At 35.0% G+C, this 27,990-nt stretch overlaps 1 protein-coding gene across 3 annotated transcripts in view; it reads left to right on the plus strand.

Moving 5' to 3' along the window:
• Nucleotides 1-27,990, plus strand: part of LOC133647588 (glutaminase kidney isoform, mitochondrial-like) — a 58,761-nt gene that overhangs the window by 24,392 nt on the left and 6,379 nt on the right. For all 3 annotated transcript variants that reach the window (XM_062043347.1, XM_062043348.1, XM_062043349.1), the window contains exons 8-17: nt 3,164-3,196; nt 4,182-4,240; nt 4,314-4,380; nt 4,466-4,516; nt 13,504-13,680; nt 13,757-13,888; nt 13,949-14,041; nt 24,196-24,257; nt 24,340-24,416; nt 24,487-24,550. In XM_062043347.1, the coding sequence (XP_061899331.1) occupies nt 3,164-3,196; nt 4,182-4,240; nt 4,314-4,380; nt 4,466-4,516; nt 13,504-13,680; nt 13,757-13,888; nt 13,949-14,041; nt 24,196-24,257; nt 24,340-24,416; nt 24,487-24,550 (815 nt within the window). The remainder of the gene's footprint in view (nt 1-3,163; nt 3,197-4,181; nt 4,241-4,313; nt 4,381-4,465; nt 4,517-13,503; nt 13,681-13,756; nt 13,889-13,948; nt 14,042-24,195; nt 24,258-24,339; nt 24,417-24,486; nt 24,551-27,990) is intronic.

The following is a 27,990-nucleotide window of genomic DNA, read 5'->3' on the forward strand; positions in this document are numbered from 1 at the left end:
AATTGCTGAAAAACCAGGAGACTGAAAATAAGCCCCCCGGCTTATTTTCAGTCTTTTTCATTAAGTTCAAATCACATGCCTGTGTTTAAGTGGAGGTCTGCTTTGTACATAAGGTATAGTTTGAATTTAATGTAGAAATGTCAGATAATATCGTACTGCCGATATTATCGGCCGATAAATGCTTTAAAATGTAATATCGGAAATTATCGGTATCGCTTTCAAAATAAACGGTATCAGTTTCAAAAAGTAAAATGTATGACTCTTTAAAACGCCGCTGTGTACACGGACATATAGGGAGACGTACAGAGCGTCAATAAACCTTAAAGGCACTGCCTTTGCGTGCCGACCCAATCACATAATATCTACGGCTTTTCACACACACAAGTGAATGCAAGGCATACTTGGTCAACAGCCATACAGGTCACACTGAGGGTGGCCGTATAAACAACTCAACCACTGTTACAAATATGCGCCACACTGTGAACCCACACCAAACAAGAATGACAAACACATTTCGGGAGAACATCCGCACCGTAACACAACATAAACACAACAGAACAAATACCCAGAACCCCTTGGAGCACTAACTCTTCCGGGACGCTACAATATACACCCCCCGCTGTCCCCCCAACCCCCCAACCCCGCCCACCTCAACCTCCTCATTAGGGATGTGCGTATCGATCCTGTGGTATCGATATATCGATACTCACACGCTACTCATTTGGCATCACTTTTCTGAAAAAAGTATCGATATAAACCAAAAAACGCCGTGTGACTTAATATGTCCGTGTGGAAACTCATTCGGTACATCTCCGAACCGAACCGGAACCCCCGTACTGAAAACGGTTCAATACAAATACACGTACCGTTACACCCCTAGTAAATAATGTCAATAACTAGATCAGGGGTCACCAACCTTTTTGAAACCAAGAGCTACTTCTTGGGTACTGATTAATGCGAAGGGCTACCAGTTTGATACACACTTAAATAAATTGCCAGAAATAGCCAATTTGCTCAATTTACCTTTAACTCTATGTTATTATTAATAATTAATTATATTTACACTTAATTGAACGGTTTAAAAGAGAAGAAAACACGTAAAAAATGACAATTAAATTTTGAAACATAGTTTATCTTCAATTTCGACTCTTTAAAATTCAAAATTCAACCGAAAAAAAAGAAGAGAAAAACTTAAAAAAATAATTTATGGAACATCATTAGCAATTTTTCCTGATTAAGATTAATTTTAGAATTTTGATGACATGTTTTAAATAGGTTAAAATCCAGAACAAATACCCAGAACCCCTTGCAGCACTAACTCTTCCGGGACGCTGCAATATACACCCCCCGCTGTCCCCCCAACCCCCCAACCCCACCCACCTCAACCTCCTCATTAGGGATGTGCGTATCGATCCTGTGGTATCGATATATCGATACTCACACGCTACTCATTTGGCATCACTTTTCTGAAAAAAGTATCGATATAAACCAAAAAACGGCGTGTGGGGGGTGCAAGCATCACTTTCAGATGTTTTTGATGACTTACTTAACTTCCTATGTGCTGGGACACCCCTGTACCTGGCAGAGTATAGAGCTGGCCCAGTCACGTGACAGGAGACAGCGAATGAGCGTCGTCAACGTGCAACGCACAAACACACACAGCCAGCCGACATCGTTGTTACTTTTCCTGAACAGCAATCTGAGACTTCAGTAAAGTGTGACGACATATCTGGAGTACACTAAAGGTGTGATGGTGTCAGACATTTTTGTAGAGAATTTTTCCAAGTTCATTTTCTCAGCGAACTGTCTTTCGTATGCAGGTTTATAGGACAAGGAAATCCTAGTTTATTGTGATAAGGAAATGACTGACTTTGCTTCAGAGAAGTGTTATAAGTTTACTTCCACAAAGAGGTTTGAAACATAACATTGTTATGAATAAATGTTTTTTTAAGCTTTTTCTACCAAGACTTTTTTTTTGAGGAATAAGAAAAGTGAAAATGTGTATATTTTTGTTTATATTTAATTTATTTTTCATATTTGTTATTTATTTTAATTTTACTTTTATTATATATTGACCATAATGAAAGTGGTATAAATGGTCTGTATTTGTCTTGTGATTTGTCTTAAATAATAACAATAGTAATAATATTTTTGACTGACAAAAATTGCCAATAAGAAATTAATGGTATCGGTATCGATATCGATGGAAATGCAAGAAAAAGTATCGTATCGAATCCTAAAAGTGTGGTATCGCCCATCCCTACTCCTCATGCTCTCTCAGGGAGAGCATGTCCCAAATTCCAAGCTGCTGTTTTGAGGCATGTTAAAAAAAAAAAAAAGCACTTTGTGACTTCAATAATAAATATGGCAGTGCCATGTAGGCATTTTTTTCCCATAACTTGAGTGGATTTATTTTGGAAAACCTTGTTACATTATTTAATGCATCCAGCGGGGCATCACAACAAAATTAGGCATAATAATGTGTTAATTCCACAACTGTATATATCGGTATCGGTTGATATCGGAATCGGTAATTAAGAGTTGGACAATATCGGATATCGGCAAAAAAGCCATTATCGGACATCTCTAATTTAATGTCAAAGTATCTCTTATGGTGATGAAAGGAGTCTCCTGGCTTAGCATATATTAAAAATTGGATAATCTCTGAAATTGTCCCCTACCCACATCCTTCAGTTTTTTTTTAAATAATGCCCACGATGGAAAAAGTTTGTACATCCCAGTCTTACATAATAAATGTGTTCCTCAGATGTTTTTGGTCGTCCACTCCTCCCTCTATCCGGCGCTGTGCCTGTCGCAATGAATTTCTTGTGCCAAGCATAAATTGACTGATGTGACGATAGAACGTCTTCCATGCAAAATCCTGTTATTTTGCTGAGTGTGTGTACCGATTTTGTTTCAATAAACCACGATAAGCATTGTGCCTTTTCTTGAGGTGTAGCCATATATTTAGGGTACCTGAATTATACAAATGCAATGTCATTAAAAACTTAAGCTAGTACATATAGTCAATCTGAACATAATTACTCATTCATATTTAAATTGACTTTGTTGACAACCTGTAAAGATTGTTGTGGTAAAAAAAATGTCCACCTTCTGTCTACTGCTAATAAGATAAGCAGCAGTGAATGTGTTTGTGTTCCAGCAAGGAGCGAGCAACGCTGAGAAGTTTGATTACGTGAGTAACGTTACACTTTTCAACTGTTTTACAGTGTTTCCCATACACTACCGTTCAAAAGTTTGGGGTCACCCAAACAATTTTGTGGAATAGCCTTCAGTTCTAAGAACAACAATAGACTGTCGAGTTTCAGATGAAAGTTCTCTTTTTCTGGCCATTTTGAGCGTTTAATTGACCCCACAAATGTGATGCTCCAGAAACTCAATCTGCTCAAAGGAAGGTCAGTTTTGTAGCTTCTGTAACGAGCTAAACTGTTTTCAGATGTTTGAACATGATTGCACAAGGGTTTTCTAATCATCAATTAGCCTTCTGAGCCAATGAGCAAACACATTGTACCATTAGAACACTGGAGTGATAGTTGCTGGAAATGGGCCTCTATACACCTATGTAGATATTGCACCAAAAACCAGACATTTGCAGCTAGAATAGTCATTTACCACATTAGCAATGTATAGAGTGTATTTCTTTAAAGTTAAGACTAGTTTAAAGTTTTCATCATTGAAAGGTACAGTGCTTTTCCTTTAAAAATAAGGACATTTCAATGTGACCCCAAACTTTTGAACGGTAGTGTACATTTTAAGATATTCAACACTCTACTGCCGTCTGGTGGCTTAAGTAGTGCACGCCTCAAATTTGTCACGTTTCATGTGTAAGGTAAACCGCCACTAATGGGGCCTTATGAATCCTCTTCCTGCTGTAAGATGCAGACATTGAGTTTGATTCTTTATATGACTGAATAATACGAGGATATTGGATATTGAAGTAAAATATGTACACTTAAATCCTCAATTATTTCCATATATTTTCTGCAAAATTCCCCTATTCTAATATGTGAATGTTGACAGGTAGCCATACAAACATTATGGCCAATCATACACACGCACACACACAGCCTCTGCCACAGATAAATCTCAATCATTTGGAAAAAACTGGGATTATTGCAATTTCCTGTCTGAATGTTGAGGCATCCCGATTAACTCTGCAGGTCATGAACTTCATGAACAAACTGGCCGGGAACGAATATGTTGGCTTCAGCAATGCCACGTGAGTTCAACTGTGCATCTGTACGTAACTGAGGAGACGATAAGATGACTGATCATACTCCTCTTTGTCTCAGGTTCCAGTCAGAGCGCGAGTCCGGAGACAGAAACTTTGCCATCGGCTACTACCTGAAGGAAAAAAAGGTCAACGTCGCGCCCTCGCCTCGCAGAACACAAGCTAAGCCGCGTCATCATCTCCTTTTGTGTGCGTTTTGTTTTGTGCTTGCAGTGTTTCCCAGAGGGAACAGACATGACCTCCATCTTGGACTTCTACTTCCAGGTAAACGATGATCGGCTAATCCAGTAATTCCCAACCACTGCGCTGTGTCACATTAGTGAGCCGCTAGAAATGACCCCGTGAATTATTAATACTGTACAATAAGAAAAATAATTAGTTTCATGCATGGGATGGAAGAATATGTAGTCGCTAGGGGCGTAACGGTACGTGTATTTGTATTGAACCGTTTCGGTACGGGGGTTCCGGTTCGGTTCAGAGGTGTACCGAACGAGTTTCCACACGGTCATATTAAGTAGCGTAACGCACGTTGTGTAAACAATGCACACCGAGGCACTACACACTGCATGCTAGCAGCTAACGGGCTACGATAGACTGACCATACGTCCTCTTTTCACCGGACATGTCCTTTTTTGCGGAGCTGTCAGGGCGGAGTTTCTTAAATGCCTCAAATGTCCGGCATTTTGAGTTAGGGTTGCGTGTATTTTCAATGTACGTTCAGGGTTAAGAAGGGGTTAAAAACAAAACAAATTGTGCGCACAGCAGCATTGGTGAGGGAGGGGCAGAGACAGAGAGTGAGAGAGAGTTATGATAAACGCGCATGCGTCGCCAGGCTCTGCTTTTTATCCATAGATTTATCAGATTTAATTTTTTATTATCTATAGCAGGGGTGTCAAAAGTGTGCCCCGGAGGCCATTTGCGGCCCACAGCTAATGTTTTGAAGGCTGTTTTAAAAATTATTTTTAAGGTAAAAGTTGATTTTCATGACAAAAACTGATTTTCAAGGTAAAAGTTGATTTTCAGACAAACATTTTTTTTAAAGAAAAAAACGATTTTCAAAGTAAAAGTTGATTTTCATGACAAAAAATGATTTTCAAGGTAAAAGTTGATTTTCAAGACAAAAAATTTTTTTTAAAGAAAAAAATGATTTTCAAGGTAAAAATTGATTTTCAAGACAAACTTTTTTTTTTAAAGAAAAAAATGATTTTCAAGGTAAAAGTTGATTTTCAAGACAAAAAATTTGTTTTATACAAAAAAACGATTTTCAAGGTAAAAGTTGATTTTCAAGACAAAAAATGATTTCAAGACAAAAAATGATTTTCAATGTAAAAGTTGATTTTCAAGACAAACATTTTTTTTTAAAGAAAAAAATGATTTTCAAGGTAAAAGTTGATTTAAATGACAAAAAATGATTTTCAAGGTAAAAGTTGATTTTCAAGACAAAAAATGATTTTCAAAATAAAAGTTGATTTTCAAGACAAAAATTTTTTTTAAAGAAAAAAATTATTTTTAAGGTAAAAGTTGATTTTGATGACAAAAAATGATTTTCAAGGTAAAAGTTGATTTTCAAGACAAACATTTTTTTTAAAGAAAAAAACGATTTTCAAAGTAAAAGTTGATTTTCATGAGAAACATTTTTTTTTAAAGAAAAAAATGATTTTCAAGGTAAAAGTTGATTTTCAAGACAAACATTTTTTTTAAAGAAAAAAATGATTTTCAATGTAAAAGTTGATTTATATGACAAAAAATGATTTTCAAGGTAAAAGTTGATTTTCAAGACAAACATTTTTTTTAAAGAAAAAAACGATTTTCAAAGTAAAAGTTGATTTTCATGATAAAAAATGATTTTCAAGGTAAAAGTTGATTTTCAAGACAAAAATTTTTTTTTAAAGAAAAAAATTATTTTTTAGGTAAAAGTTGATTTTCAAGACAAAAAATGATTTTCAAGGTAAAAGTTGATTTTCAAGGCAAACATTTTTTTAAAGAAAAAAATGATTTTCAAGGTAAAAGTTGATTTTCATGACAAAAAAAGATTTTCAAGGTAAAAGTTGATTTTCAAGACAAAAATTTTTTTTTAAAGAAAAAAATTATTTTTTAGGTAAAAGTTGATTTTCAAGACAAAAAATGATTTTCAAGGTAAAAGTTGATTTTCAAGGCAAACATTTTTTTAAAGAAAAAAATGATTTTCAATGTAAAAGTTGATTTATATGACAAAAAATGATTTTCAAGGTAAAAGTTGATTTTCAAGACAAACATTTTTTTTAAAGAAAAAAACGATTTTCAAAGTAAAAGTTGATTTTCAAGACAAAAAATGATTTTCAAGATAAAAGTTGATTTTCAAGACAAACATTTGTTTTTAAAGAAAACAATTATTTTCAAGGTAAAAGTTGATTTTCAAGACAAAAATTTTTTTTATAAAGAAAAAAATTATTTTTAAGATAAAAGTTGATTTTCATGACAAAAAATGATTTTCAAGGTAAAGGTTGATTTTCAAGACAAACATTTTTTTTAAAGAAAAAAATGATTTTCAATGTAAAAGTTGATTTTCAAGACAAAATTTTTTTTTTTAAAGAAAAAAATGATTTTAAAGGTAAAAGTTGATTTTCATGACAAAAAAAGATTTTCAAGGTAAAAGTTGATTTTCAAGACAAAAAATTTTTTTAAAGAAAAAAATGATTTTCAAGGTAAAAGTTGATTTTCAAGACAAAAAATGATTTTCAAGATAAAAGTTGATTTTCAAGACAAACATTTGTTTTTAAAGAAAACAATTATTTTCAAGGTAAAAGTTGATTTTCAAGACAAATTTTTTTTTTTTTAAAGAAAAAAAATGATTTTTAAGGTAAAAGTTGATTTTCATGACAAAAAATGATTTTCAAGGTAAAAGTTGATTTTCAAGACAAAAATTTTTTTCTAAAGAAAAAAATGATTTTCAAGGTAAAGTCGATTTTCAAGACAAAACATTTTTTTTAAAGAAAACAATGATTTTCAAGGTAAAAGTTGATTTTCAAGACAAAAAATGATTTTCAAGATAAAAGTTGATTTTCAAGACAAACATTTTTTTTTAAAGAAAAAAATTATTTTTAAGGTAAAAGTTGATTTTCATGACAAAAAATGATTTTCAAGGTAAAAGTTGATTTTCAAGACAAACATTTTTTTTTTTAAAGAAAAAAACGATTTTCAAAGTAAAAGTTGATTTTCATGACAAACATTTTTTTAAAGAAAAAAATGATTTTCAAGGTAAAAGTTGATTTTCAGACAAACTTTTTTTTTAAAGAAAAAAATGATTTTCAAGGTAAAAGTTGGTTTTCAAGACAAACATTTTTTTTAAAGAAAAAAATGATTTCCAATGTAAAAGTTGATTTATATGACAAAAATGATTTTCAAGGTAAAAGTTGATTTTCATGACAAAAAATGATTTTCAAGGTAAAAGTATATTTTCAAGACAAACATTTTTTTTAAAGAAAAAAACGATTTTCAAAGTAAAAGTTGATTTTCATGACAAAAAATGATTTTCAAGGTAAAATTTGATTTTCAAGACAAAAACTTTTTTTTAAAGAAAAAAATGATTTTCAAGGTAAAAATTGATTTTCATGAGAAAAAATGATTTTCAAGGTAAAAGTTGATTTTCAAGAGAAACATTTTTTTTTAAAGAAAAAAATGATTTTCAAGGTAAAACTTGATTTTCAAGACAAACATTTTTTTTTAAAGAAAAAAATGATTTTCAAGGTAAAAGTTGATTTTCAAGACAAAAAATGATTTTCAAGGTAAAGGTTGATTTTCAAGACAACCTTTTTTTTTAAAGAAAAAAATGATTTTCAAGGTAAAAGTTGATTTTCAAGACATTTTTTTTTAAAGAAAAAAATGATTTTTAAGGTAAAAGTTGATTTTCATGACAAAAAATGATTTTCAAGGTAAAAGTTGATTTTCAAGACAAACATTTTTTTTTAAAGAAAAAAACGATTTTCAAAGTAAAAGTTGATTTTCATGAGAAACATTTTTTTTAAAGAAAAAAACGATTTTCAAAGTAAAAGTTGATTTTCATGACAAAAAATTATATTCAAGGTAAAAGTTGATTTTGAAGACAAACATTTTTTTTTAAAGAAAAAAATGATTTTCAAGGTAAAAATTGATTTTCAAGACAACATTTTTTTTTTAAAGAAAAAATTGATTTTCAAGGTAAAAGTTGATTTTCAAGACAAAAAATGATTTTCAAGGTAAAAGTTGATTTTCAAGACAAACATTTTTTTTTAAAGAAAAAAATGATTTTCAAGGTTAAAGTTGATTTTCAAGACAAAAAATTTTTTTTAAAGAAAAAAATGATTTTCAAGGTAAAAGTTGATTTTCATGACAAAAAATGATTTTCAAGGTAAAGGTTGATTTTCAAGACAACCTTTTTTTTAAAGAAAAAAATGATTTTCAAGACAACATTTTTTTTTTAAAGAAAAAAATGATTTTTAAGGTAAAAGTTGATTTTCATGACAAAAAATGGTTTTCAAGGTAAAAGTTGATTTTCAAGACAAACATTTTTTTTAAAGAAAAAAACGATTTTCAAAGTAAAAGTTGATTTTCATGAGAAACATTTTTTTTAAAGAAAAAAATGATTTTCAATGTAAAAGTTGATTTATATGACAAAAATGATTTTCAAGGTAAAAGTTGATTTTCATGACAAAAAATTATTTTCAAGGTAAAAGTTGATTTTCAAGACAAACATTTTTTTTAAAGAAAAAAACGATTTTCAAAGTAAAAGTTGATTTTCATGATAAAAAATGATTTTCAAGGTAAAAGTTGATTTTCAAGACAAACATTTTTTTTTAAAGAAAAAAATTATTTTCAAGGTAAAAGTTGATTTTCAAGACAAAAAATGATTTTCAAGGTAAAAGTTGATTTTCAAGACAGTTTTTTAAAGAAAAAAATGATTTTCAAGGTAAAAGTTGATTTTTTTTTTAATTGTAATTTTGAGGAATTTATCTGATTGTGCATGAACTATTTCTGTTCAAAATTGTTTGAAATGTCACATGTTAAATTTTTTTTTTCATGCTTGAAATAAGAAATTATTATTTAAAAAAAAGTAGTTTTATACTTGTGAGTGTTGATGACACAGCTTTGCAACAGTTGATATTCTAGTTTCAAGCATGTTTTACTCAATATAGGTCATCAAATCTCAGCTACAAGCTGTAATATCTTACTGAGATCATTTAGGACCAAAACCCTTAAAACAAGTAAAACACTCTAACATAAAATCTGCTTAGTGAGAAGAATTATCTTATCAGACAGAAAATAAGCAAATATAACCCTTATTTGAGATATTTAATCTTACTTAGATTTCAGTTTTTGCAGTGTTTGGCCTTGGATGAAGTGGCGACTTGTCCAGGGTGTACCCCGCCTTCCGCCCGATTGCAGTTGAGATAGGCTCCAGCACCCCCCGTGACCCCGAAAGGGATTAGCGGTAGAAAATGGATGGATGGATGTGTTTGTGTGTTTTTTTACAGTGTGGTCAACTAGGATGGTAATTTGGGTTTAGTTTAAATTAAAACTCTACTTACGTCATTGTAGGACTGGTACTTGTACATGGACTGAGAATCTCCAGTATTTATTCAAACAAATAATGCATTTTTATCTACAAATAGAGTTGAATTGGATCTGCCCGATTGTAGCTGAGATAGGCTCCAGCACCCCCCGCGACCCCGAAGGGAATAAGCGGTAGAAAATGGATGGATGGATGGATGGATGGATCTACCATGCCAAAGTTTAGTGAGGTTCAGAACAACTACATTTTCTTCCACCAGATGGCAGAAGGTGCACATTTCACCCAGAGTTAAAGAGAGTATGGCCAACCAAAAGGCAGGCGCCATGACTGCTACCAAGGATGCATGCATTTCCTGTTGTTTTGTTTTTCTGACTAAATAAACCAAAATACCCTGACTATATATAGTTCCAAACATACTCCAGCTTAAAAACTTAAAATAAAGCATGCTTTTATTTCGTCAAAATACAATTTTGCAGCTGTATTTGATGCACCCTGCTGCTACGTTCCTGCAGTAATTTGTGGCCAGCAGGCACTCTAACACGCACCCAACAGCGCAAAAGACGTAAAAAAATACACACAACCGACCATAAAGATAACTAATTTCCCTTCTTTCGCCAAAATCTTCATTAGCTTTGGACCAACAATCACAGAGAAATTCAACTGTGGTGGCTTCCTCCAATGTATTTGTAGTCACTGCATTCATCACTCATTATGTATTATTGTAACTGATCTTTCTCTTTTGTAACATAAGTGTGCTTTTGTAGTTATTTCCCCATTTTTCTGCACAATAACTCAGATATGATAATAACACTGGCGAGCAGTAGAGTATATGAAGGGATTTTTGGGCAGAACATTTTACTTTATTCATTATTGATGTATTTCATGCCACTTTATGTTGCATATTGTCAGAAAAATTGCATGTAAATTATCAAAAAACTTTCCGTTCTGAGTTCCCAATGAACAGACAAGAGGCTGTCTTTGTTGCACCAAGCAAAGGCTTGGAAAATTCCATTGTGTACGATGGGAGGTGACGGGAGGGGGTTATCTATTGTCATCGAAGACCTGCTCAAGCTGAATCCAGGACTAGCCCAAGCCCGAGGCATCTTTTTCCTTTGTTTTCAATGTGACCGAAAACAATGACCGTTTACATACACCCCATTCCTTTAGAAACAGCTGTTGTTATGTAAACAGGGAAAGTCCAAATAAAAAGAGGTGGTGTACAATCTTTCGCCAGAGCGTGCTAAGACACTGTAAGACAGGGGTGTCCAAAGTGCGGCCCGCAGCTAATTGTTTACCGGCCCGCCACACATTCTGCAAAAATTGCAAAATTGATAATATTGCAAAAATAAAAATAAAAACATTTAAAAAACAGTGGAATGAGGTGAAATCTAACAAGAAAAAGTTGCAATGTTGACATAAAGCTGCCATGCAGGCTGTTTTTTTTTCTTTTGTCTTTGTTTATTTTTCTTTTTTTTGCCATTGCTAAAAAAAAAACAAGACTAAAAATCTATGTTATAATGAATTATTACTTAAAAAATATCACTTTAAAATGTTTTATGTGGAAAAAATATTGCATATATTGTGTGGTTGCCATAAAAAAACATCAAAGTTTTATTTGACAAAAGAGCATAATACAAAAAAAAATAATAGTTCAAACGTAAAATCGACAGATATATCTGAAGTTGATCTCATAATTTAAGTGTTAAAAGTAAAAAAAAGACCTAATAACAATGTATCACTTTATGAGTGGGGAACCTTTTGGATCCCAAATATATTTAGTAGGATTTTATTTAACTTTTCACTGTGATTACTCAAAAATATTAAAGAATTAAAATCAATGGTGTCCTGCATTATTGATCTTTTAGGGCTCTAATTACTAAATACTGCATATTTCAGTTTTACTATAAAAAACAAAGTTGTTTTTGACAGAAAAGGCATAAAACCTTTTTTTATTTTTTATTTACTTTATATCAACTGAAGTTGATATAGAGATTTACTGTAAGCGTTAAATAAAAAATAATAATAATTTGACTTATTTTTAACATTTTAATGACTGAGACCCTTTATGGTCCCCAACCTTTTTGTAGCTGCGGACCGGTCAACGCTTGAACATTTGTCCCACGGACCGGTGGTGGGGGGGGGTGTATTTAAAAAAAACAAAAAAAAACATTTTTTTCCAAAAAAAAATACAATCATGTGGGCTTACGGACTGTATACCTGCAGACTGTATTGATCTATATTGATATATAATGTATATATTGTGTTTTTTATGTCGATTTAAAAAAAAATTTTTTTTTTTTTTTTTTTTTTTTTAATTTCTTGTGCGGCCTGGTACCAATCGGTCCCGGGCCGCGGCCCGGTGGTTGGGGACCACTGCCCTAAAGGTTAAAAAATAAAAAAATCCATATATTTTGTTAAGGTTTGAAAATAAAAAATACCAAAATGACCCCCGCATGCTTAAATTTTTCCGTGTGTGGCCCTCAGTGGAAAAAGTTTGGACACCCCTGCTGTAAGAGGTTACGGGTCGACGCCGTCTCTCCTCAATCGAGTCCAAATTTAATTCTGCCTCTGTTTGATTCTTTGCTTCTTGTCTTGTTTAATAGATGTCATCAGTGTTTGAACCTGACACATATTTTTCTGAGATTTCCAGTTCATTTTCTTAACTATTACAGCCAAAATTTGGTTCATTTTAATCTTTCGATTACTCTCTCTTCTACTGTTACCGAATAGCATTACTTTAGTTTTACTGAGATTCAAAGATAGTCTGTTATTTTTCATTTCTTTTGTTATTATTTGTATTACCAACTGTGTGTTCTCTCCTGAACAAATAACAGAGGTTGTGTTCATGTTTACCTGGCACAAGACTTTTGTAATCGTTGGCTCTCCAGTGTTGATGGCGAACCTTCACTTGCCATTAGAGATGTCCGATAATCGGTCTGCCGATATTATCAGCCGATAAATGCGTTAAAATGTAATATCGGAAATTATCGGTATCGGTTTTTTATTATCAGTATCGTTGTTTTTATTTTTTTTATTTTTTTATTTTTTTATTAAATCCACATAAAAAACACAAGATACACTTACAATTAGTGCACCAACCCAAAAAACCTCCCTCCCCCATTTACACTCATTCACACAAAAGGGTTGTTTCTTTCTGTTATTAATATTCTGCTTCCTACATTATATATCAATATATATCAATACAGTCTGCAAGGGATACAGTCCGTAAGCACACATGATTGTGCGTGCTGCTGGTCCACTAATAATACTAACCTTTAACAGTTAATTTTACAAATTTTCATTAATTACTAGTTTCTATGTAACTGTTTTTATATTGTTTTACTTTCTTTTTTATTCAAGAAAATGTTTTTAATTTATTTATCTTATTTTATTTGATTCATTTTTTTAAAAAGTACCTTATCTTCACCATACCTGGTTGTCCAAATTAGGCATAATAATGTGTTAATTCCACGACTGTATATATCGGTTGATATCGGTATCGGTAATTAAAGAGTTGGACAATATCGGCATATCGGATATCGGCAAAAAGCCATTATCGGACATCCCTACTTGCCATACTTGTCTTCTTTCCGGGTTGTGGGGAAAGCAATGTCAAATCTTTCCACAATTCTAGCTGCAAAACAGGGCATTCAAACACTAAACTAATTTTGTCATTAGCGATGAGTTTCATCCATCCTGAGAATTCCATTCTGTTTTCCGCCAGTTGTGCTCCATCGAGGTGACCTGTGAGAGTGCCAGCGTCATGGCAGCAACCCTCGCCAACGGCGGCTTCTGTCCCATCACGGGAGAGCGTGTGCTGAGCCCGGAGGCGGTGCTGAACACTCTGAGCCTGATGCACTCATGTGGCATGTACGATTTCTCCGGACAGTTTGCCTTCCATGTCAGTACCCGTTAAAAAACATTAGACGTTTCCTTCACGTAAATGTTAAGGTCACATTTTTGGTTTTTGGTTTTAGGTCGGACTGCCAGCTAAATCTGGTGTTGCCGGTGGCATTCTGCTGGTTGTTCCAAACGTCATGGGCATCATGTGCTGGTCTCCTCCTCTAGACAAGCTGGGCAACAGTGTCCGAGGCATCCAGTTCTGCACGGTGAGCCTCTCGGTGTCCGTATTGAAAAACTGCATGCGACTAACGGTCTTCTTGTCACAGGACTTGGTTTCCCTCTTCAACTTTCACAACTACGACAATCTGAGACACTTTGCAAAGAAGCTGGACCCTCGCAGGGAAGGAGGGGACCAGAGAGTGAGTTCTATCTTATTTAGTCATGCATTCGCCAACAAGCATGTTGTGTGCTTGTTAGGGTTTAGCGATATATACAATATAAATGAAGTTACTTAATTAACATTAATTAATTAACTAATAACTTCCATATGGTGAATGTTTATATTCACCTTGGGGAAAGCAAACCACCAGGTTTAAAGGCCTACTGAAATTAAATTTTTTTATTTAAACGGGAATAGCAGATCCATTCTATGTGTCATACTTGATCATTTCGCAATATTGCCATATTTTTGCTGAAAGGATTTAGTAGAGAAAATCGACGATAAAGTTTGCAACTTTTGCTCGCTGATAAAAAAAGCCTTGCCTGTACCGGAAATAGCGTGACGTCACAGGAGCTAGTATTCCTCACAATTCCCCATTACAATGGAGCGAGAGAGATTCGGACCGAGAAAGTGACGATTACCCCATTAATTTGAGCGAGGATGAAAGATTCGTAGATGAGGAACGTTACAGTGAAGGACTTGAGAGGCAGTGATGGACGTATCTTTTTTCGCTCTGACCGTAACTTAGGTACAAGCTGGCTCATTGGATTCCACACCCTCTCCTTTTTCTATTGTAGATCATAGATTTGTATTTTAAACCACCTCGGATACTATATCCTCTTGAAAATGAGAGTCGAGAACGCGAAATGGACATTCACAGTGACTGAACATGTAAATACACGATTAATAATATTCAGCTTTGCGAAGCTAAAAAAATAGAAGCTAACCTAGCTACGTAGCCAACGTGATAGCATCAGTCTCAAATGCAGATAGAAACTAAATTTTAAAAAACCCTGACTGGATGGATGGACAGAAGATCAAAAATACTATTAAACTATGAACATGTAAATACACGATTAATAATATTCAGCTTTGCGAAGCTAAAAAAATAGAAGCTAACCTAGCTACGTAGCCAACGTGATAGCATCAGTCTCAAATGCAGATAGAAACTAAATTAAAAAAAACCCTGACTGGATGGATAGACAGAAGATCAAAAATACTATTAAACTATGAACATGTAAATACACGATTAATAATATTCAGCTTTGCGAAGCTAAAAAAATAGAAGCTAACCTAGCTACGTAGCCAACGTGATAGCATCAGTCTCAAATGCAGATAGAAACTAAATTTAAAAAAACCCTGACTGGATGGATAGACAGAAGATCAAAAATACTATTAAACCATGAACATGTTAATACACGATTAATAATATTCAGCTTGGCGAAGCTAAAAAAACAGAAGCTAACTTAGATGCGGCGGCGGGCGTACTCACGGTAGCGCGTCTGCTATCCTGCTCAAAACACAACACAACCTCCTGGTGTTGGTGTTGCTGTAGTCCGCCGCTCCACCGATCGCACCTACAACTTTCTTCTTTGCAGTCTCCATTGTCCATTAAACAAATTGCAAAAAGATTCACCAACACAGATGTCCAGAATACTGTGGAATTTTGTCGAAGAAAACAGAGGTATTTGAATTGGGTCCAAACACTTCCCTTGACCTCGTGACGTCACGCGCATACGTCATCATACCGCGACGTTTTCAAGCGGAAGTTTCCTGGGAAGTTTAAAATTGCACTTTATAAGTTAACCCGGCCGTATTGGCATGTGTTGCAATGTTAAGATTTCATCATTAATATATAAACTATTAGACTGCGTGGTCGGTAGTAGTGGCTTTCAGTAGGCCTTTAAGTAAATAATGGTTGAGCCTAGAGATGTCTGATAATATCAGCCTGACGATATTATCGGCCGATAAATGCTTTAAAATGTAACATTGGAAATTATCGGTATCGGTTTCAACCTCCCGATATTCCCGGGAGACGCCCAAATTTCAGTGCCCCTCCCGAAAATCTCCCGGGGCAACCATTCTCCCGAATTTCTCCCGATTTCCACGCGGACAGCATTATTGGGGACGTGCCTTTTAAGGCACTGCCTTTAGCGTCCTCTACAACCTGCCGTCACGTCCGCTTTTCCTCCATACAAACAGCGGCCCAGTCATATAATATATGCGGCTTCTACACACACACATAAGTGAATGCAAGGCATACTTGATCAACAGCCATACAGGTATAAACAACTTTAACACTGTTACTAATATGCGCCACACTGTGAACCCACACCAAACAAAAATGACAAACACATTTCGGGAGAACATCCGCACCGTAACACAACATAAACACAACAGAACAAATACCCAGAACCCCTTGCAGCACTAACTCTTCCGGGACGCTACAATATACACCCCCCACTACCACCAAACCCCGCCCACCTCAAAAAGCCATTATCGGACATCTCTAGTTGAGCCCATTATGAATTAAGGAGCCTTAGTTGGACGTTCATATGTGGACTGGATTAACTCTCTCACGAGAAGAGGCAATAAATTCAGACTTCGGAATGCAAAAAGTGATAGCTCTATCCTGGAGGAGAGACTCAATGTCTATCTTCACGCCAACATCTAAGTTACAACATATAGAGGTTGTTTTCTGGTCACTTACACATGAACATCTCCTTACATGATCAGGTTGTACTCTCCTGAATTAACACACACCCAGACAGAGGAAGAAGGAATATAAGACTGTGGTTCGGCTCCTCCATGTTACGAGAGACACATTTTATTAACCTGACCTCCTCCAGGAACTGCAGTCCTGTATAATGATGCCCGCTTGTAATAAAGCAACTTTTGGTTCAGTAAAGCATGTCTCATTTGATCACCCTTCTGTCCAGACAAGGTTGACAAGACCAGGGGCCGTACTTATCAAGCTTCTTAGAATTACTCCTAAGAAGTCTGCTAAGAGTTGACTTAAGAGTAAATAAATTCTTCGCTGAAAGCTGCACTTAAAAGTTAGTTATCAAGCGTCTTACTCACACTTTCAGCGAAGTGTAGGACTGAATCTTAAGTGTCACACTCAGAGCTGAATTACGACATTACTATGTGCCGTAAACGGAATTTTAGGTGACGTCATTTCTGTGTCCATAGAAATGACCAATCACGGAAGGGAATCCGTTGTCTAAGAATAAAGAAATATCTTGGAAATATTTAAGTGGACAATGGGAGTGTATATTTTGACAATAAACTACAAAATAATACAAAACAAACTAGTCCCCGCCGGCACTCACGCTACCGCTCCCTCTCTTCTATCGCCCACACACTCACTGACGTCACTCACCTCACGGCCACACACATACGCTACTGTCATAACATTTTCTTTCCAATTCATTAATTAGGCAACTAATTTGAAACTGGTGTGGGTGGCTCTATATATACTAGCCCACTGCAGACACATGCAGAAATCAACAAGGAATCGAAAAGTATTAAATCTGTGACAAAAATAATATCCGCTCTGTCTAAACGATACCGTTTGATTAGCTGCTCGTCATAAAAAAAAAACAACAACATTGTTCCGTTCCCTGAACGTTCGCGCACGTCTCTCTCGCCTCAGTGCCATCCCCTGCTGGCAACTCCTAACCACTTAAGACACCTCTGAAGGTCTCTTAAATATCGTGGAGAGTAGGAGTGATTCTTAGACTTAAGAACGTTGATAAAAAGCTTTCATTCTTAAGTTTGAGAGTAGGACTAAATTTCGCAAATTCTCAGGACTTAAGTGTAAAATGGCACTCTAAGAAGCTTGATAAGTACGGCCCCTGAAATACACATCATAAATATATACATTTGGCAGGAGATAAAGCTTTTAATACTATCAGTATATCGTGATAATGCATGTTGATGACACATTGTAGCCGTGACCCGCAAATTTTGACTGCGACAAGTGAACGACCGCATATTGAAGGCAATGTCGTGTCCTCGCTAGCGGATAATGTCCTTCCGGAGCGCAAAGCCACTTCCAAGTTAGTAATCCTGGCCTGCATGGCGGAAATTGAACTCTGTTTTTTACAAGTAGCATGACTGTAGGACGAGGAATAGCTAAACATGCTACACTACACAACATGATAGGATATAAATGGGATATACTTGTATAGCGTTTTTCTACCTTCACGGTACTCAAAGCGCTTTGACACTATTTCCACATTCACCCATTCACACACACATTCACACACTGATGGCGGGAGCTGCCATGCAAGGCGCTAACCAGCAGCCATCAGGAGCAAGGGTGAAGTGTCTTGCCCAAGGACACAACGGACGTGACTAGGATGGTAGAAGGTGGGGATTGAACCCCAGTAACCAGCAACCCTCTGATTACTGGCCCGGCCACTCTACCAACTTCGCCACGCCGTCCGACGCCCCATGCTAACTGTGAAGCTAGGGCTCTTAAATGTAAACAAATGTGGGCATATCTATACAAATATCGATAGCGATACCAAGTATATGATCAGTATGTGATCGATACTACAGTGCTCAGATATTTTTTAGCATATCAAAAAATGTTGTAATTTTTTTATTGTTTACAAACTCAGGATATAAGTCATTGAACACAGAAGGGTTTTTAGGGCAAAAGTCAAATTATTTAAATCAGAGCTGATAGGATACACTGCAAAAAGTCAGTGTTCAAAAACAAGGAAAAAAAATACAAAAATTAGGGGTATTTTATTTGAACTAAGCAAAATTATCTGCCAATAGAACAAGACAATTTGGCTTGTCAAGACTTTTCCAAAACAAGTAAAATTAGCTAACCTCAATGAACCCAAAAATACCTTAAAATAAGTATATTCTCACTAATAACAACTGTACTATTATATGAGTACGTATTTTCTATTGTTTCATTGAAAATAAAACAGCAAAGTCCATTTGGCTGTCATCTGTTTTAATGATGAGACACAATTGTGCCAAAGTCATGATTTTTTTTTTCATGCTTGAAATAAGAAATGATTACTTTAAAAAAGTAGTTTTCTACTTGTGAGTGTTGATGACACAGCTTTGCAACAGTTGATATTCTAGTTTCAAGCATGTTTTACTCAATATAGCTCATCAAATCTCAGCAACAAGCTGTAATATCTTACTGAGATCATTTAGGACCAAAACCCTAAAAACAAGTAAACACTAACATAAAATCTGCTTAGTGAGAAGAATTATCTTATCAGACAGACAATAAGCAAATATCACCCTTATTTGAGATATTTCATCTTACTTAGATTTCAGTTTTTGCCGTGTAGGAAATACTTTATTCATCCCACAATGGGGAAATTATGTGGTTGCAGTGCAGAGTCCAAAAGTCCAAAACATTTTGGTAAAACACATTTCTACACACAGCTACTAAAGTAAAACACAACGACAAAACAAATAATCAGCAATAAATAGTACATATTGCGCACGTACGAATGCACCATGCATAGAAAACAACAAAGCCAAAACACCATTCCAATTGTTACGCCATCCTGTGTTTTTTGTCTGATCATAATTGTGATCAAACATTTAATCATTCAATGGTCTTGGAAATTTGAAGCATTAGTATCAGCATTGGCCCCGTACTACTTGGTATTGGATCGATACCTACATTTGTAGTATCGCCTAAAACTAGAGATGTCCGATAATGGCTTTATTGCCGATATTCAATATTCCGATATTGTCCAACTCTTAATTACCGATTCCGATATCAACCAATACCGATATATACAGTGGTGGAATTAACACATTATTATGCCTAATTTTGTTGTGATGCCCCGCTGGATGCATTAAACAATGTAACTTTACCATGAATTGATTCACGTGGACCCCGACTTAAACAAGTTGAAAAACTTATTCGGGTGTTACCATTTAGTGGTCAATTGTACGGAATATGTACTGGGGCAGCGTAGCTCAGTTGGTATAGTGGCCGTGCCAGCAACCTGAGGGTTCTAGGTTCGATCCCCACTTCTGCCATCCTCGTCACAACTGTTGTGTCCTTGGGCAAGACACTTCACCCACTCGCTCCCAGTGCCACCCACACTGGTTTAGAAAAAATGTAACTTAAATAACGGGTTTCACAATGGAAAGCGCTTTGAGTCACTAGAGAAAAAAAGCGCTATATAAATATAATTCACTTCACAATTCACTTCACTACTGTGCAATCTACTAATACAAGTTTCAATCAATCAATCAAAAACAAGGTTTTCCAAAATAAGAGAACAACTTCAACTCCAGTTATGGAAAAAAGTGCCAACATGGCACTGCCATATTTATTATTGAAGTCACAAAGTGCATTCTTTTTTTTAACATGCCTCAAAACAGCTTGGAATTTGGGACATGCTCTCCCTGAGATAATCCTGATACCCACTACAACTATGGGAAATACTATACTTTGACTAGAGATGTCGATGAATGCTTTAAAATGTAATATCGGAAATTATCGGTATCGTTTTTTTTATTATCGGTATCGTTTTTTTTTTGTTTTTTTTTATTAAATCAACATAAAAAACACAAGATACACTTACAATTAGGGCACCAACCCAAAAAAACTCCCTCCCCCATTTACACTCATTCACACAAAAGGGTTGTTTATTTCTGTTATTAATATTCTGGTTCCTACATTATATATCAATATATATCAATACAGTCTGCAAGGGATACAGTCCGTAAGCACACATGATTGTGCATGCTGCTGGTCCACTAATAGTGCTAACCTTTAACAGTTAATTTTACTCATTTTCATTAATTACTAGTTTCTATGTAACTGTTTTTATATTGTTTTACTTTCTTTTGTATTCAAGAAAATGTTTTTAATTTATTTATCTTATTTTTATTAATTTTTTTAAAAGGACCTTATCTTCACCATACCTGGTTGTCCAAATTAGGCATAATAATGTGTTAATTCCACGACTGTATATATCGGTATCGGTTGATATCGGTATCGGTAATTAAAGAGTTGGACAATATCGGAATATCGGATATCGGCAAAAAGCCATTATCGGACATCCCTAACTTTGACTTTCACAAAGTGCTTTATTTTTTAATTTTTTTAAACATGCCTCAAAACAACAGCTACAAAAACAATGAAGGCACACAGCTTCAGTCCAGAGTATACTAGACGTCCGTGTTTTACCGGATATGTACCGCTCTGTACAGCGGCGTTTTAAAAAGTCATTAATTTTACTTTTTGAAACCGATACCGATAATTTCCGATATTACATTTTAAAGCATTTATCGGCCGATAATATCGGCAGGCCGATATTATTGGACATCTCTACCTAAAACTAATGTAAAGTATCCAAACAACAAAAGAATAAGTGATTATTGCATTTTAACAGATGTGTTATGAACAGTAAATTAGCAAGTAGATTGATAATAGAATTGACAAAATAATACAACAAGAAGTATGTTACCGCATACATCAGCAACCAAATTAGGAGCCTTCAACGGTTTTAAAATGGTATTATTATCATTTACATACCAAATACAGGCATGTGATTTTTCCGTCTAAAGTCGGAATTCCGTCTTTTTTAATCTCGGGGGGAAAAAAAAAATGATCTCCCGTTTTTCCGTTTTTTTTTCCGACCCTAAATCAAGATTCGAGACGTAGTTTATATTACGCCGTAGTTGATTGGTCGATATGTTCCTTGTGACCAATCAGGACATCTGTTATGAATGATAACAACGTTAATAACGTCATCATTCATAATGGTTACTACGGCCATTTTCCATATGTAAACAATGTCGCTTCTCGAGAGAAAGGACGCTTTACGAGTAAAATAAATTGATAAACATGTCAAAAATAAGTTCCGATGGGACTGGATGGAAAGGGAAATCACTGATACTGTTGGGAAGAAGGAAGTTACGACTTTGTTCGGTGATTTTATTCGGAAAATCGATCGTCCCGGAAAGGTTTTGTGCACGTGGTGTCATGATAATATTGACTATGGATCACGAGGTTTCAAGGCTTTGGAAGTACATGCGAAACGCCAAAAACATGTGAAACAACTTGAAGCAAGGAAAACAAACTTTTCACTAGCTGGTACTTTTGGATGTCAGCCGAAAGTGAGCAAACCTTACGGACTTCATCCTTTGTTTACATCGACAACTGCCGTAGACATCGAGAGGAAAGATCCACCCACTTCAGTTGCAGACAGGGTTGTTAATAATGAGGTAAGCTAAAAAATATTTGCTTGCGAAATACGCATGTTTGTTTTAAATATTAACCAATTATTGCTTTGCGAAATATAAATGGGTTTTTCTAAAAATAAAAAGCCATCAATCAATGTTTATTTATATAGCCCTAAATCACAAGTGTCTCAAAGGGCTGTACAAGCCACAACGACATCCTCGGTACAGAGCCCACATACGGGCAAGGAAAACTCACCCCAGTGGGACGTCAATGTGAATGACTATGAGAAACCTTGGAGAGGACCGCATATGTGGGTAACCCCCCCCCCCCCCCCCCCCCCTCTAGGGGAGACCGAAAGCAATGGATGTCGAGTGGGTCTGACATAATATTGTGAAAGTCCAACACATCAGCGAAAGTCCAGTCCATAGTGGGGCCAGCAGGAACCATCCTGAGTGGAGACGGGTCAGCAGCGTAGAGATGTCCCCATCCGATGGACAGGCTAGCGGTCCACCCCGGGTTGGGAGCAGAGTAGAAAAGAAAAGAAACGGCAGATCAACTGGTCTAAACAGGGAGTCTATTTAAAGGCTAGAGTATACAAATGAGTTTTAAGATGGGACTTAAATGCTTCTACTGAGGTAGCATCTCTAACTGTTACCGGGAGGGCATTCCATAGTATTGGAGCCCGAATAGAAAACGCTCTATAGCCCGCAGACTTTTTTTGGGCTCTGGGAATCACTAATAAGCCGGAGTTCTTTGAACGCAGATTTCTTGCCGGGACATATGGTACAATACAATCGTCAAGATAGGCAGGAGCTTGACCGTGTAGTATTTTATACGTAAGTAGTAAAACCTTAAAGTCGCATCTTAGGTGCACAGGAAGCCAGTGCAAGTGAGCCAGTATAGGCGTAATATGATCAAACTTTCTTGTTTTTGTCAAAAGTCTAGCAGCCGCATTTTGTACCATCTGTAATCTTTTAATGCTAGACATAGGGAGGCCCGAAAATAAAACGTTACAGTAATCGAGACGAGATGTAACGAACGCATGGATAATGATCTCAGCATCGCTTGTGGACAAAATGGGACGAATTTTAGCGATATTACGGAGATGAAAGAAGGCCGTTTTAGTAACACTCTTAATGTGCGACTCAAACGAGAGAGTTGGGTCGAAGATAACACCCAGATTCTTTACAGAGTCACCTTGTTTAATTGTTTGGTTGTCAAATGCTAAGGTGGTATTATTAAATAGATGTCGGTGTTGAGCAGGACCGATAATCAGCATTTCCGTTTTCTTAGCGTTGAGTTGCAAAAAGTTAGCGGACATATTATGAAATTACAGAAATTCAAAGAGTCGCATTATTGATTCCAGTTAACAATTTATTTGAAATAAATTTGCATATAATACTATTTTGTAATATTAAGTTCTTATGTAGTCTCTTGAAACTAATGTCAGTGGTGTAACAATCTTGGAGGTCAATATTTTCACACTTGTTTCATGCAATATGTCAGTGTCATCACATTATTATTATTTCCTATTTTCAAATATGAGTAAACAAATCTAAACATGTTTAATTATTTTCATAAATGTATATCCTATTTTGGCGAAAAGAATGAAATGTTTACATTACATTACATTACATGAACTGAAGTAATGTGGTAATACTGTAAATAAACTGTAGATAATAACACCGATCAATGTGACACCTGTGGATGTGAAATGAACACAAGATGTAAATATTAGTGACTAAATACTGTTGGGACTGAACCATATACAGTGATTCATTATTATAATTGGGTTATGTATGTTCTATTAATGATGTTTTCATGTCTTTAAACACTAAAATATTTTCTTCAAATGGTGCTGTCTTTGTTCATTTTAACATGTTAAATTGGTGAAAAACCAGGAGCTTCGGGGGGCGTTGCCCCCCTTGTCCCCCCACCCCCTGGACCTGACTGGGGGCCTTCGTCCCCCAGATCCCCGGAAATGTTTTCAGTCTTTTTCATTGTGGTCAAATCACATGCCTGCAAATAATATATTGTGGTATATATCGTTATCGCAGAAGACTGCAATATATATCACGATATAGAGTCTAGGCCGTATCGCCCATTTCTCTTGCTGGTTTAGTGATCTTAACCGGCGTCAATCCACCTCTTTTGCTGCATTTCAGGTGAAGTCAGTGATTAATCTGTTGTTCGCTGCCTACACTGGGGACGTGTCCGCTCTAAGGAGGTACAGCATCTTCACACAAGTCATCCATGTCAACACCCCTTTGCATACCTCTCAGACTGGGCTGTGTTTGCTTGTGATGCAGGTTTGCCTTGTCCTCGATGGACATGGAGCAGAGGGACTACGACTCCAGGACGGCTCTGCATGTGGCAGCGGCCGAAGGTGAACCTCTGCCAATTCAGGATGTTTCTGTTTGGAGAACTTATCTGTGTGTGTTTGTGTGTCTGTTTAGGCCACGCTGAAGTGGTTCGCTTCCTGCTTGAGGCCTGCAAGGTCAACCCAATTCCCAAAGATAGGTAAATACTGTAGGAGTGGCTTAAACACATTATGTCAACAAGAAACTGGATACCATAATGGCACCTGAAAAAGAAAACTAGACCGAAAAACTAAGTAGCTATCCATGCCTCAGGCAAAAGTGATGTAAATTTTTTAGCATCTCGACAGGCACACAGTCTGTTTATGAACTTAATTATAGAATAGAATAGAAAGTACGTTATTGATCCCTGGGGAAATTCAGCACCACAGTTAGCTAACAATTAATAATAAACACTTTGGTATTTTTTACATGTGAATAATATAAATACAGTCTATTATACAGCATTATTCACATGTGAATAATATAAATACAGTCTATTATACAGCATTATTCACATGTGAATAATATAAATACAGTCTATTATACAGCATTATTCACATGTGAATAATATAAATAGTCTATTATACAGCATTATTCACATGTGAATAATATAAATACAGTCTATTATACAGCATTATTCACATGTGAATAATATAAATACAGTCTATTATACAGCATTATTCACATGTGAATAATATAAATACAGTCTATTATACAGCATTATTCACATGTGAATAATATAAATACAGTCTATTATACAGCATTATTCACATGTGAATAATATAAATACAGTCTATTATACTGCATTATTCACATGTGAATAATATCAATACAGTCTATTATACAGCATTATGCACATGTGAATAATATAAATACAGTCTATTATACAGCATTATTCACATGTGAATAATATAAATACAGTCTATTATACAGCATTATTCACATGTGAATAATATAAATACAGTCTATTATACAGCATTATTCACATGTGAATAATATAAATACAGTCTATTATACAGCATTATTCACATGTGAATAATATAAATACAGTCTATTATACATTTAAGTACAATCAAAAAGGAACATATGCATTATACAGTCTGATGGCTGTCGGTATGGACCTTAACACTCGAGGTGTTGGAGTCATGGACACGTTATTAGAATTGTTTTACCCGTCAACTTCCCATTTCTGTCGGGAAATTCTGATTACTATCTTTCTTTCCCTGTGTCTTCCCGGTCCCATTTTCCAATTTATAAGACTGGAGACAAACATCAGTTTACAAACTACAGACCTGTTTCTCTACTTCCACAATTTTCTAAAATGATTAAAAAACTGTATACCAACAGATTAGACAAAATCATAAATAAAAATGAAACCCTCACAGACAACCAATAAGGATACGGAGCCAACATATCAACATCAATGGTATTAATCGAAATAACAGAAGAGATCACCAATGCAATAGATAGCAGCAGCACATTTTTGGCTGTGTTTATGGATTCAACAAAAGCATTTGACACAATCAATCACAGCATCTTAATAAACAAATTAGAATGGTATGGAATAAGAGGGTTGGTTTTGAACTGGGTAAGAAGCTACTTAACCAACAAGAAGCAAAACGTGAAGATAAGCTAACACACTTCTACAGAGCTGAAATATCTTGTGGCGTACCTCAGGGATCAACACTGGGACCAAAATTGTTCAATCTCTATATAAATGACATTTTTAAAGTTACAAAGGACTTAAAGCTAGTATTATTTGCAGATGGTACAACTGTGTTTTGTTCAGGAGAGAACACACAAAAGATAATACAAATAATAACAGAAGAAATGAACAAATTAAAAAGATGGTTTGACAAAAACAGACTATCTTTGAATCTCAGTAAAACTAAACTATTTGGCAACAGCAGAAGGGAAAGTCAAACAAAACGAAAGAAAACTAATTTTTGGATGCAATAATGGATGATAAAATGAACTGGAAACCTCATGTAAAAAATATACAGCAAAGTAGCAAGACACACGTCAATAATGAATAAAGCAAAACATGTTCTAGACCAAAAATCACTTCATATTCTCTACTGCTCGCTAGTGTTACATATCTGAGTTATTGTGTAGAAATATGGGGAAATAACTACAAATGTGCGCTTCATTCACTAACTGTGTTACAAAAAAGATCGATTATAATAATACATAATGTTGGATATAGAGAACAGACAAACCCTTTATTTATTGAATCACAAATATTGAAATTACACGATTTGGTGCATTTGCAAACATCTAAAATGATGTACAAAGCAAACTATAACCTGCTACCCAAGAATATACAACAATTCTTCTCAACAAAAGAGGAGAAATATAACCTTAGAGGAAAATCTAATTCAAAACATTTGTACACACGTACAACACTTAAAACCTTTAGCATATCCGTATGTGGAATTGAATTATGGAATGAATTAACCAAGGTAATGAAACAAAGCACCAATATGATTCACTTTAAGAGACTGTTCAAACTACAAGTACACAGAAGATCAATAATGATGAACATTTTGAACCTTTTTGTTTGAGATAAAGATTATTTATGTATGTATTACAGTGTTTCCCATAAACTGCCAAGATACCTGTGGCGGTGGGGGCGTGGCTATGGGCGTGGTCACATGACATCTTTCGAGTAATTTGCATAATTTACTACAATGATTAGATTTTCTCTAAAAAGGCTAAAAAAATGTATACTTACTAATTAATAATAACAGTTTTGCTTTAAACGTCCATCCATCCATTTTACAAAATAATTACAACACTTTATGTACATATTTATATACAGATTTGAACAATAAGTTATTCACTGAAATATATTTATTAATTGTGGTTCTTACAAAAAATATATCTTATAAAATATAAAAGCTAAAATGTCTCAAAGCTCTGCCCCTTTAATTAGTGCATACTAAATAATTTAACTTTAGCCTACTACTACAACCATATTATTTACCAGCAACATAAAGTGAAACAGAGGCAGAGGTGTCCTGCCACAGTCAGTAACAAATAAACAGAAAACAGTAGTGGTGGTAGATAGACACAGAGCTTCATCAAACATCTGATCCACTGAACAAAGAGCTCCAAAAATCTTGAACTTTAGACTGCCATCAGTTTTACTCCCTACACTTAACCATGTGTTTCCTACTGCCTGCAGACTTTGCACCCTTTGTTATATACACATGTTGTGTTTCTAATATAAATACATTTAATAAAGTCAAATACAAATAAGGCAACAAGAGAAGTATCCTACACTTCTCTTTTGTAAAGTAAATCTGAACAGCCGATATGGGCATCTACATCAACTATATGATTTGCCTGAGAAGCTGGAGAGGACCAAAAAAAAAAATAATAATTATTATTTTTTATTTTTTAATTTGTATTTTTTTTAATTTGTGGCGGTCGTAATTCTTTCGTGGCGGGCCGCCACAAATAAATGAATGTGTGGGAAACCCTGTATTATTTGTTTACTTACTATGGGATATTATTTATTTATTATGTATTTATTCACTGTTCTGTGACAGACAACAAGGAAAAGGGGTAGGATTGAATAACCTGTTTCTTCCTACT

This window comes from Entelurus aequoreus, linkage group LG01 (genome assembly GCF_033978785.1).
Source record: "Entelurus aequoreus isolate RoL-2023_Sb linkage group LG01, RoL_Eaeq_v1.1, whole genome shotgun sequence".
Lineage (NCBI taxonomy): Eukaryota > Metazoa > Chordata > Actinopteri > Syngnathiformes > Syngnathidae > Entelurus > Entelurus aequoreus.